Here is a 14,244-nt window from a genome sequence, read left to right as displayed (position 1 = left end):
GTATCTTTACTCAAAAAAATTCTGTACGCTCCGCGCCAACCTATGGTGGCGCTCCGCTTAGATAGTGTCGAAAGCGCCCCTACAGACCATTCTCGCCCCCCTTGACCAATACCCCTAGCTCCGCCACTGATTAACATGGCATGGCATAGCATTAACTTATAAAGACAACTTATAAAGACATAAAGACAACTTATAAAGACATAAGTTAATATGAACTGTATACTAACTAACACGTTAGAGAGACACAGTTGACATTAAATTACACTGTGCGACGTAATAACATGACTTGTCGTGAGAAACACATGAAAGCATGATATTTGTAGGAAAATGCAAAACTAGAAAACTTAATAACTATGTCATCGCAACTGTTTTTCTATATGTGTATCGGCTACGCTGCAAGATATACGTAAACGTGGCGCACGTGCAGATGAATTGATCCACTTGGAATAACTCAAATATACAACAGTCTAGTGCACAGTTGAATTCATCAGATATAGGATATTGAGTCAAGGTTCATTCCGAAAACATCAAGATTTCCTTTAAAAAATGTGTTTCTTTGTTTCCTTTTTTGCTGTTTCTTTGAAAGATGAAATCGTTTTTGGTCATGCTTGATTCAATTTCGCGATCTTACGATAAGCTGTTCTGTGTTGAATTACATGTCACATGGCTATTTTTATCTCATCGCTCCCATAGGGAAGATAAGATGTTGTAGTCGGTTACCACAGCAATGGTTGCCATGGTAAAAGATAATGAAAAGTGAGTGGGGGAGCTCACCCGTGGTGGGGTGACCGAGGGTGACCGGAAGTTCATATCTGGCGAGGAAGTAACAAGCTGTCCGTCCGTATGTGTGCACTTGTTTTGTGTTCTGACTGAGAAGTTGAACAAGGAATTCCAAGTCCTCTGATGTTATTTGGAAATAATCACCATGTCCTCAGAAGAATTCTATTGTTAAGGGGTATTGTTACGGTTATGGTTAGGGTTACGTGGATTTGAATAATGGAAGAAACAATGGGGTCCGCAGTCTGAACTTAAAAATGGTACATTAAAAACAGTAGCTTCGAATGATTACATACCAGATATGTAATGTTTCCTTAGTATGGAAATTATTGGTGGCGGTCAAAGGTCATTTGAGGTCAATATAGATCCATTTCTGAGAACCATACAAACAGGGTGACTGGAAAATTAAAGCTTGAAATGAACTTCATACTTAATAAGAAGATCCACATTAATTAAGAACATATTTGGTTTTGTGGTGGTCAAAGGTCAAATATTATATTGTAAATATTAAAATTCATCCCATAAATTTATAATCAAATGAAGCATAACCTACAGACACATTGTGTTGTCTGCACTATGAATGTAAGGTTTAAATGAGATTAAGGCTAAAAGTTAAAAAACAATACTTTGACAATTTACAAAAAAACAAAATTTTGTTAGCTTTTAGCTTCTACATTTGACATTCTTTGACATTCTGCCTCGCAAAATGAAAATAAAACTTAAGTTAAGCAACCGTCCTTTTCCACCAGATGTCTCATAAATCAAACTTCCACAGAGCACACACAATATCTGGGTCTGCCCGACGAATAGGGCTAAACAAAATTGTTTTCATTAGCTGCTGAATTAAGGTTGAATTTGGACCAATCTTCCATTTTCTATGACTTCAAATTCTCTAGGGATCATGATGTGGGTCTTCTATGGATTGGGCGATGTTTGACACCACAGGAATGTACAGCCTAAGGACATGTAGAAACCCACGCTGGGACAAAGAAAAATATAGGAAAAATTAATTGTTGTAGGTATAATATCACACCAAGAAAGTACAGAATTCGAGAAGAAAAGAAAAAGGGGAACCGATACGTCCCTTTAAGACTTTTCGATTGAACAACGAGAACAAGGACGTTATCTTTTTGGGGGCAAAATTTAAGACCGAAATGGTTCAACAAATTTCTTTAAATTAAACCTCATCTACACCCCAACGCTATCCCGTCGATTCAAAGAAGATATTAATGTACAGGTGGGCCGAGCAGGAGGTGGAGGGTTGTTAGAATGGAGAACGTGGGATAAAGATATGAGGGCGAGTGGATAAAGAAGTTGGGATCAAAAGAAATTAAAATCTAGCATGTAGGTGGTAGTGGGTACGATAGTGGGCACGGTAGTGGGTACGATCCCTGGCCAGCAAAGGTAAGGTGGGATTTTTCATCCAGTAGTAGCCTAATCAAAATCCAAATTAAAAAATCAAAAATCAAAACTTGAGTTAAAACTGTAAATGAGATGGCCACCCGCATCCAAGTGTATACGTTTTAAGCTGTTAGGTTTCTTCTACGTGTAACCAGGGAGTTCCATAACAACTCCCTGGTTTGATGCAGTGTATGTTGCATTTACGTCGAAATATATCCCCTTGTTTTGGTTGTATTAAAAAAAGATGAAATAGAGACCCAAAAGACGAATTCGAGTGCTTTATTATCCTCATAAGTTGGTTAATGAACTATAAAGCGCATATTAATTAAACGATCCTTTGTTTCACTTCAACACTGTTTTGCTTGCAGAGGATGGTAACTGGGGATAGCGTGAGGGCGTAGTTTATGAGCAGATAATTGGCCTGGAAAGCTACAGTTATTTCCCCATCACTAAACAGCCACATGTTACACCAGGGAGTTGTTCCATAACAACTCCCTGATCAATCAATAGATCACTACAACAATAGACCGGAGAAGAGGAATTGAATTTCATCATCAAATTTACTTTAAAGGCACTATCCAGTCCATTTAACTGTAGAAATATAACATTATGTTAACTTCATTTGGGGTGGGGGCGGGGGGGTATCATAAAACATATTGACACTACACTTCTCAGTATTTTAATTTATTCTTACAAAGTACGAAATCACCAGAAACATGAAAAGGAGAAAAAAGGTTGAAAGAAACTATTTGAAGCGACAAGAAGTGTCAGCGTTGAGAATTGTTGAGAATCAGTAAGTAGAACGAAAGTAATGAACTTTGGAAAGTTACCAAGAGCAAGATCCTCAGACAATGAATATTTCAAGAAAGAGGAATGTACCATATTCACTTACAAAGAACATTCGACCTACTTTCTTTGCAGCATTTAGGATACCATGCATTTCTCCTGAAGGGCATTGGTTCAACTTTACGAAAATGTCAAGATTCTTTCGAAAAGGGGCGTTTTTTATGATACAAAAATGTCAAATCATATATCCCTATAGCCTATATATATATTGACCGAGTTCTTTCTCAGCATTCTAATCGCCTGGATACCCAGAAAATCTTCACAAAAAGGGCATTGCTTAACTCTAACGAACATGTCACGTTCATGAAAATCTATGCCGTTTTTATATTATACAAAGGTGGAAAGAGACCGCTCATTGAATTAGCTATTTGAGTTTGACAAATTACATATGTGTATATATATATATATATATATATCTATATATAGCAAAACCAAACATTGTTATTTAGAAGGTCATAATGACATTTCCGTTAATTACAATTAAAAAAAGTTCCTTAGAAACCCCACCCCCCACCCCGCCCCCCACACACACACACCTGGATAAAATGTCACATGGGCAACATGTGCCAAAATAAATCAAAAGAAAAAATATTGACGTTTTTATTCGAGGCATTTCAGTGCGTTGTTATTTTAAGTAATACAGATATTCTCGAAAACGTTTTAGGCGTATAAGCTACCATCAGTTATCTTAGACCTGGGTTTGTGTAATTAGCTGGTGGTGGGCGGGGGAGGGGGTGGGGAGGGGGTGGGTCGGTGTTGTAAGTAAACAGTCAAATTCTATAAGTGTGTCATGCTGCAGAAGAACAACATAGGTCTATCTTAATTGTCTCATTTGCATAATAACTTTGTACACATCCATTCATAACCATGCATCTAAAAACATATTGAAACAATGTATCAAGATTGAAACCAGTCAGTGGTGGTAAGGCGTGCAAATTGAATCCATGTGGTATCCAGACGCATAAGGAATCTGTAATACTCATTTAGTTGTACCTTCCCAGGTTACTTCGGAAATTTCTGCGGTGAACACGTTCTCTTCGTTTTTACCACATCAACAATTCACAAGGTTCGAGCCCTGTTGGAATCCCAAACCGCCTGTTCCAGTTTTTTTTTCTTCTTTTGTATCGAAAAAAAAGTTGTCATTTTTGCCACCTCGGGTTAAGATTTTGACATGTGGCTTTTTCTACAGATGTTTCCACCTGAAAGAAAAAAATGGTACGCGGGTATTTACAGGGGGCATTCTGGCGTTCTAACTGCAAGAAGTATGTGTAATATATATGTTTATATGCATATATAGGAAATGAATGTGTAGCAAGTGGCATGACAGATGTATAGTAAATAAATAAAGAATAACACACCAGAAAAATTCAACTTCAAGACCGGTTTGGTCCTTTTGGGACTCATCAGGCGAATGTAGGAATCGAATCCCGGATCTTGTGTCACAGACCGAAGTCCGTACCACTCGTCCACAGTGATTCTACAGGTGTGTGAATGCGTATAAATTGGCTTTGTATAACTGTATTGAGGGCGTATTACCCAAGTGTTATGATTGTACAGAGTGCACCACTGTTGCTTTGAATCTGACAATTTAGACAGAATAACCACTCTTTTTATAGGCAAGCCAAGACGTAAATAAGAAATGAATGTGTAGCAAGTGGTATATCAGCTATAGTAAATAAATAAACGAAGATATACCCGTCCTATGTGTACACGGTGTTTATTCAATAGTTCCTCTATATATGATTTACCCCAATGGAGATACATATAATACAACAGAAAAGTTTTGTAACCTTGATTTTTCGCTTATCATTTTCCAAATTTTAGATAAGAAAGTTCAGACTAACTAGAGTCCTAATCTAGTCGCGCAATTCACTCACGTATTGTACCGAACTTTTGAATATTGCTGCTGTCATGTTTTGCGTATATTCATTCAAGACCCGTGAACTCTCGTCGTGAAGTTGATTTTAGTGTACCCATTCCACGAAACGAATTCCGATTACAATAGAACGTCTCACGAATCTTGGATAATGTAAACACGAACCCAGTGGAATGTAGCATATGTATCATAAGTAAGGTCAACATGTGATCCAAGCATTAATAGTATAGTTAGGACGTTTGGAAGGAAACCCCGTTACTAGACTTAACAAAGTGTCACAGGTCAATCAACTACAAGCTTAACTTTAAGCAACATGTTTCAGTTACGTCAATGAACTCATTAATGTTTTGACATTTTATGACCTATGGACCTTACCATACTTCTGATTCAGTGTATGTCTTCCAACTTCCGAGCGATGGTCATTATTGATGATGACGTCACGAGCAATCTGATTGGCTGATCAGCCAACTCCGTAATTGCAAACCTGTTCCGGGAAAAAAATTGCGCCCGGACCCGAGTTTGGAATCGGTTATATATGGAATGTCAAACAATGTACACTCATTTCCATATATTCTCAATTCCATCATATGCCATACTGGACCGTTAACAGAGACACAAACCCAGTCATCGTCATATGGCAGTATATGATAGACATATTTACTACGAACAAGTTCCCCAAACATGCAGCTAAAGAAAATATTATATTAAATTTGGGGAATATCAAAGATATTCTATCATATACAAGGCTACATGATGCAGCCTAACTTGCCCCCCCCCCCCAACCCTTCCCCACTTTTCCCCAGATCTTAAGTTGGCATTTTTGTCCAAGTCGATCGGTAATTTTGTTGGTTAATGCCACAGCAATACTGACAACTCTGCGAAACTTTGATACCTTTTCTTACTTATAAGTCATTACACAGGCTATAAAAAAAGATCAACCGATTGTGACGATTCTTATTTAAATCTTGGACCTCCCGTGATTACCCACCCCCCCCCCCCCGTCACATATCAAATCCCGCCCCTGCACCATGATCATCAAAAATATCTTCGAAAATATCATAATAATCCGAATGTAACACGTACCAAGCAAACAAAGAAGTACAAAAATAATGACAATTTCGATAAAAATCAAAACTGTGAGGAACCATCAGGATATTAGATCAAATTCACAGATATCGATTTTCAGTTGTTATTGATTTGAAATTACGATCTCTGGTTACAACGTCAATCTTGTCTTGTGTATCATTTTAATGTGAAATGAACGTGTTGGTGCAGACATGCATAATATAATTTGATATGACCTGTGAACGGAAATAGATGGTGTAAGCTAGCGATAATGACATAGAAGTTACTCGATCAGCTTCCGATCGCAGTAAAGAAAAAGGGCCATTATTGTTTTCCAAACATACGTTGTGTTAGGTGTGATTTTTGACTGAGCTAAAAATATAAAATATGACAAACAAAAATACTCGATATTCTAAGTATTAATAATTGTAAAGATTATGGCGATTATATATAGATATAGACCCCAATCAACCGAACGTGTATATATATATATATACATATAGAGTAGGTTGGTTGGCGTCTATCTTGGCGCAGAGTGATCTATGTCCGGGGGACAGAGCGGAATATATGTTGAGACTAGTTGAGACTAGTGGAACACTTTCACTCGGAGTTACAACTACTAGTGTTCCACTAGTCTCAACATATATATATATATATAGGCCTATATATATATATAGGCCTATATATATATATATATATATATATATATATATATATATGACATACAACGTTAGATATATCATTCTAACACGCTATGGGTTTTGCAGTTTCCAGATGAGTTTTTGAGTGATACCATTATCAGTTAGGTAGTACAGGTCTATTTCGGTCTGCGCAATCACGTGACTGACCGCATCATTACTATGACATGTTTGTTGATGAGAAAAACATTCATATCACCGTGTGCGAATATCGTACGTTATAGTAGCCTATCACTGCTTGACTTCAACATTAACTGAGTTTGACATACTCGTTTTCTTTTCTCTTCTCTTCTTTCCTTTTCTTTTCTTTTCTGGTATTTCTGATTACTGATTTAGCACACCACACTCACTCATCCCGATAGAGCACAACATAGAACAATACCTGTATAGTCCAAAGTAAGTCCATTGGGAAAAAGAAAGCCTACCTGGTGTGTTTTTCGTTAGCCAGACTGTTCCCGTACTCCAAGAAATAACATCGAAACATGATAAATGTAGGGGTTAAGTAGCGAATATATATCATCCCATATTTCCCAAGCATTAGCCCAATGTTTTACCGTTCCTGCAGGAATCCATGGCGTCTTGGTTGCACCATTATGTCAAGATAACGTAGTGTCGGGTGGGTTAGATATATTTGAGGGCAACACGGTGGGACACCGGGTGGTACCTAAGAGGTTTCGTTTCTCTTCACCCTATTTTCAGCTATTTCACTTTTTTTAAATAAGTTGTAAATTTAGATTCAAATCACTCTACTCCAGTTTAAATAACAATGAGTGGACTTCATTTCAACCACTTGCCGCTAACTTACTCCCCACACCCTCCAGGCTCCCCAAGATTCCTCCCCACCCTCTCCTCTCTTCTTTCCAGATGTACATTCCATCGACACCTGTGTCCGTATTTACCACACTGTATTGGCTGATGAGCGAGTAACTTGTTGAGAATGCCGGGTACTTTTTAAGAAAGTCTCCCAAGACAGAACCTGGACATTGGAAACACCAAACAACGAACCAACTGATCCGCTCTCAACCCCAGTCCCCTTGCATCGAGACTGTGACTGTGTGATCATCGTCAGGTACAGTGTTTCACGATTCCGCTACACGGAGAACATATAATGCTACACATGATATTTTTGTCTCCGTGTAGTACTGCAGGTCCAGCAAAAGTCACCATTTTTTTTGAACGAATAAGCCTTTTTCAATCGGATTTCCTCCGTCATTACAAATGACCACAATTAATCTATTATAGTGCGGTAAATACATCTGTGATGTTACTTAAACCAATCGATATAGTTCAACTATGTTGATTTTAGTCGTTCGATCACTGTAACAGAACGGACTTATCAGTCGTTTCTTCTTACTAACTAATTGTCTCGGACTATTGTTGTATAAATATTAGGAATCTGAGGAATGAAATACGGTAGCCTATAGAGATTAGGGAATGTGTCTTTCCGCAAATTTACTGGCCCAAAAAACAACACTCACTAAAACAGACGCATCTATTACCACAAACGGCATTCTCTCTATCGAGCCCCGAAAAGGGGCTGTGGACCCCCCCCCCCCCCACCCCACACCTCCAGCCCACCCCTCCCTCCAACTCCCCCAGTTTTGTGAAAACCCAAGTTTGGTGGCATACTTCTAAGTGCCCGTTTCATACCTTCCACGTGCCGCATTTTTGTTCATGAAAACTTGCCCTTTTCCATTTTTTTTGTAACGAAAGAGTTCCCCATTTGTTACTTGATAAGAGCTACCTTTTTGTTGAGACATTAAGAAAATCGGTATCAGAGTGTGCCGTTTATTGTAAAACAATCAAATACAGGAACTTGTGGTATAGAGAATGCATACGGGATCCATATTGTCGCTTTTGAGCTGACTTTCATTGACCCCCTTCCCCCAAAACAAGAAGAAAATAGATGCTATGGACCAATGGTCTTTGACGAGCACTATACCGAATGTGGTTTGTCTGCAGGGGGGGGGGGGGGGTGGGTGGGGCGGTGCATGTAGGGAAAGGAAAGGCCGAAGTCTGGTCTGGGATGCTATTTCGGGGAAATGTCTATTTCATGTGATTGATATTTCTTTTGATAATGCAGTAGCATGATAACACTATATGTTTGACAAATTCCATGCAATAATACAGTTTTGAATGTGTCTGTCGTTTCCAAATTACGTTAAATTTTTCCGTATATGTTTTCTTTCCGGTGCTTAGTTCAATTATAGTTTTATGACATGCAAAACAAAGATAATTTAGCCACCTATATCGACTTACCATGTTGTGTACTTTCCATGTTACCTTTTATTGACCTTCAAAAAAACGATCTTTACTTCGGTTCTCTGTCCTATACAAGGCTTTGTCGATGACAGTGAAGAAATCAGGTCGCTATTAGACAGAGTATAGATGTATGACGGGGTGGCCCGTCTGACCCTCAGACCTACTTTATATGGCCGTCTGTGATTGCCGAAGTGATGTCTCCCTCTACACAAATACGTAAGAACAGTAGAACACAAATATGTAAGGACAAATATCAGGCAAATACGTATATACGAATATACGTAGCACAGATATATACATTGAAAGTCAAATATCTATTTATATATCGGCACAATTACGTAACACCACAAATAGATAAAACCACAAACTGTTAGTTAGATACATTAGTTAGAATGGATGGTTCACATTGCTCGAAGAGTCGCTTTGCCCATTTTGTCAATGTATATTTAGTAAATTTTATTTAGTTATTTTTACATTTTTCTGAGCTGTCTGAGCTGTTATTTCTATAAAGCGACCAAGGCTGAATAAGTCATTTTAGGCGGGAAAAGGGAAAATTTGAAGGACAAAATTTAGGGTTCTGTAGAGTTCACATTATAGGCATCAAGTATTTGAATAGAGGTCAATCAACTGATATTCCTTTGTAATGCAGAACCGAGAGATCCTTTTAAGTCGACAAATCTAGCAATTTTCTATGCTTTTTATCTGTAATAAATTGAATTTAGTGAAATGCGACACTCTTTTCGTAAATTGGTTTAATCTTCAATAATAATTAATGCTCAGCAACGACCTTTTTAGACAACGGCGGGTTTGTTGTTTCACAGAAATTAATCCCCATCCCTCCCCGTCCCCGTCCCCGTCCCCGTCCCTCCCTTATAAATACCAATTAACGTGTATATGCAACGGCAATGAGTTGATAAATCACAGGGAATACACATTAAATGTTCCTCTCCCACGTTGCTGGAGACTTGATCAAGTCTACTATGTGACGTCATCGATCCACATGTGTTTCAATTTATTACAACTAAGGAAGTAAACTTGGATATGAAAGATATTAAAGTTTATCCTACTATGTATTAAGACGTGCTTGGCCTTGGTCACTAGTCTTGATTGGTTCAACTTTTATAGAGCCTTCAGTGTTTCTTAACATCTTCCGCTACTCGCATATATTAGCTATTGCAAAAGCACGTCTGCAGCCTATTTACCATCTGTGGATGAAAGCTATTCTCAATACGAGTATGGTCGATTTGTGTGTATGTGTCTGTCTGTATGCCTATAGCTTCGCACCCCTTGTGTCCTACCTCACACCACCAGGGGTGCGTGCACCCCAGGCTATGAAACGAGTCAATATGGGTAAACTTCATTTGCTAAGTTATACGGTACAGGTGTAGTTGCTCGATCATGTATAGATATGGGTGACCGCAGTTCCCCTCTTAGTTTGTCCTTTCAAACGTGCACATTAAATAACAGATACCGTCCTTTCGCCTCTGTTTCATTCATCATTGGCTATCTTTCAAATTCATTGAGAATAACCTACGAAGTTGTGTTACTTTGGTGAATGGGAATCATATGTTGACAGATCATATATACCAAGGGGGTCTCAATAGGCGGTCCCCGGGCCAAATCCAGAGCCGCGAAAGATTTCAATCGCAAGATCGGCGGCATACAATCCTGACTAACCCCATCCATACATAAGGTCACGGGCTTGAGCACCGACATCGGTCTACATTGCTCAATTCATAGGTTAAATTTCGTGAGAGTTTGTTTATCTTGTTCTTTGTCTCAAGCAATTATTTTCTCTGGAACTCGTAGAACACTTATTGATTACAGCTTGTTCTACACGATTCGTCTATCGAAAAATTATACAGGTTAAACAACTCCCTGGTTAAACGTACCTAGTTTTGACCCATACAGACAGTTATAGTTATACATATTCCTCAATAAGAAACCGGCTTTGTTTTCCATTTTATAAAGTTAGGCTATGTTAAAATATAAAATTCAACCTGCGTGAAAGAAAATATTAAAAAAGTGAAACAGAGAAAAGACATAAAATGTGTGCAGGATTTGCTGTATTTAATGTTAAAACGGGTTATATTTATGATATTAATGATCATATAAATATGAAAATCACCAAATGTTGATAAAGGACAACTCAACGTGCTTTTTAGAGGGAAAGATTCAAATTAAAAGTATATTTCACATGAGTGAAAAGAATATTCAGGATAAAGAATTGTTTGCGTCCAAGAATTTCATAACCTCAAATGAAATCTTATAATCGCCGTTGTCATAATTATATCTATATGAAATATAATAATACAGAATTAAACCAATACGTATTAATAAAAGGTCGAGCAAATGTCATCGCAGCTTTTGATTTTGCTTTGTTTCAAATGTTGCGTAATCGTGGACTCACGTATAACTATGTAAACAATGAAAACTCTCAGTATAACTCCCTGCCATCTAAGCTTCTACGTGCAGCTGTACAGCTGGCGAATTCGAAAATATTGGTAAGGCGTATGCTGCCTTTTGATCGCCCTTTACGAAAGATGACTGTATTGGTGACGTCATACACTATACGGTGGAAATGTTTGAGAGGTTTATCAAATGGAAAGAAAATTGGATTAGAAACAACGCTTTGTACAGTTGGCTCTGAATCGAAGGTTAATAATTGCACACAATTTTGTAAGAAACATTGTATATATATATATATATATATTATGTTAGTATATGTTAATAATATATATAGATATGTATATGTATAGATCGTTCCCCCTTTTAACCAACATATTTTTAACAAAAAAACATATTTTGGCAAAAACATGTTTCTAGCCAAACTTCAAGCCGTGTTTGTTTATTGTTGGTGTTCAAGCAAAGTTTCGTACTTCGTATTTGACTAGTAAATTACACATTCTATCATTTGACATGAAAACGTACCTCCGGTCTACGTAAGGAACTTGAAGGTGAAAGGTAAGTAAACAATAATTTTCTTGAGTCATATACAGTCACCCTCTAATTTATTCCCAAATATTGAAGAGGTTTTAAGTTAGACAATGACATGATGCAACGAAGGAACTTTTTAAAGGTGAGAGGAGAACCCTTGTTGAAGATAAAATATGTCTAACAATGTCTTTGACTCACTAGCATATGTGGGGATGTCGGAGGACGGGGCAGAGGGGAGGGGGTGGGGCGGGTGGTCGATGACGTCAGTATTAATCATCCAAATTTATTTTAACAAGGCGGTCTCAAAGCGATCGACACCATCATTTGACTTTGTATATGAATTAATATTTCCCTCTGTTTACCGACTATCGGCGTTCATTACTCGTCGCACAGTCATTATTTGTTTTTATTGTCTCTTTCATCCGTACAAACAGACACACATGCATACACACATACAAAGAAACAAGTATCCTTTATCGCCGTTCATGTCACACACGTTAGGTATATATCTTTATCGTAACTTTTAAATCTCATGATATAGTCAAGTGAGACACCGACCCGTACCTGCGAGATCGATAAGTTCGTAAAGCAATCGATGTAAATTTCCATGAGCAATATCCTCCCTGTTTTGGGACCTTAAATCAACTTTTTGCCTTAATTTGGTTATATTTTAGATAATTGCAGAAAAAAATTAGAGCCCATTATTGTACAAATGACTACTCTTGCTCGTTTGTTTTGTGTGTGTGTGGGTTTTTTTTTTCATTCCAAAAGTTCATTTGGTGACAATATCTAGTAGATTGTTTTTATCAACATTGCCACTCTATTTTGAAGACAAACAATTTTGCTTGGTACCGTTTTGTGCATAAAATTGCCTGGCACTGACGAGGTAATGTTACGCTCGCTTACGTATATAATGCTTTGACTGATAAATCAAAGCAAAAGACTGTAGACATTCAATACGTTAATCCGGAACTGAAGAGATAGCGAGGACTCCTCTGCCGATTATTCTTCATTTCGTATATAGTTTTCTTTTCCTTCTCCAAAGATCCGCCGAAACGTTGACGATGCATTTTGAGAAGTAATAAAATAGATAAGATGGTTCGCGGAACAGGTTTATCTAAGGACTTAGCCTATGCCATCTCGCTACGGGTTTGCATGATGAGATCATATCATTCCAGTGAGCCAGTTCTTCTCCCTGTGAGTCTGGACCGACCACCATTCGTCCAATAACCTACAAGATAATAATAAATAAAAAGATAACACAGCAATAACACAAAAGCAATATTTACTTTATTTGGACGTTTGCACATAAATAATAATATAAATATATATATATATATATATATATATATATATATATATATATATATATATATATATATACATATATATACATATATATATATATATATATATATATATATATATATATATATATATATATATATATATATATATATATATATCACATAATATACTTAACTAAACTATCATCATACTGCTACTCGGAGTTCCACGTGTACGGCTCGCGCACCGATCATCATCAGTTGCCTGATGATCGGTGCGCGAGCCGTACACGTGAAACTCCGAGTAGCAGTATGATGATAGTTTAGTTAAGTATATTATGTGATATTCTAGCTCTGCCTTGGCATAGAGCACTCTTTGTGAATATTGACCAACATTATATGTGATATATATATATATATATATATATATATATATATATATATATATATATATATATATATATATATATATATATATATATATATATATATAAATATATATATAAAAAAATAATAATAATAATAATAATAAAACAGAGATAGACGAACATATCGGCTAATTCCTGTCTGAGAGACTCGACCGACCACCATACCTCCACTAACTTACAAGATAATAATAATAATAATAATAATAACAGCTAACAAAAACTAACACATCAATAACACAAAAGCAATATTCACTTCATAATGGACGTTTCCACATAAAAAAAATATAAATATAAATATAAAAAACAGAGATAGACGAACATAGGGCCTATTGGTTAATCCTTGTTTCAGATTCTGGACAGACTAACATACGTACAACAACCAAGGAGATAACCACAAAAAAAATCACACACACACACACAAAAGCAATATGAAGGCAATAAGATCCACAAAGACGTCTGAATTGATGTTTCAAACACACAACACAAACAAAATGAGAGGAAATGATAACAAATAGATAAACAGAAACAACTATTAGCAATTATTAAAAACCTATCCACGTAATATACTGTTCTGCATGTCGTCAGTCTGTATACACAGCCTTTTGTTGAATTTCAATTGCAGACGATTCTTGATTACTTTGGCAGATCTTTTCCCGTTTACCTAAAAT

The 14,244-nt window shown here is 37.0% G+C and overlaps 1 protein-coding gene across 1 annotated transcript in view; it reads right to left on the bottom strand.

Moving 5' to 3' along the window:
* Window positions 1-10,980: 10,980 nt before the first annotated feature.
* Window positions 10,981-14,244, bottom strand: part of LOC139963935 (synaptotagmin-5-like) — a 60,329-nt gene continuing 57,065 nt past the window's right edge. The window contains exon 9 of the mRNA XM_071965174.1: window positions 10,981-13,093. Coding sequence (XP_071821275.1) covers window positions 12,980-13,093 — 114 coding nt within the window. The 3' untranslated portion in view covers window positions 10,981-12,979. The remainder of the gene's footprint in view (window positions 13,094-14,244) is intronic.

The sequence above is a fragment of the Apostichopus japonicus genome, chromosome 22 (assembly GCF_037975245.1).
Source record: "Apostichopus japonicus isolate 1M-3 chromosome 22, ASM3797524v1, whole genome shotgun sequence".
NCBI classification, from domain to species: Eukaryota; Metazoa; Echinodermata; class Holothuroidea; order Aspidochirotida; family Stichopodidae; genus Apostichopus; species Apostichopus japonicus.
Note: the sequence above shows the minus strand (reverse complement) of the source record. Positions and strands in the feature narration are given on the sequence as shown.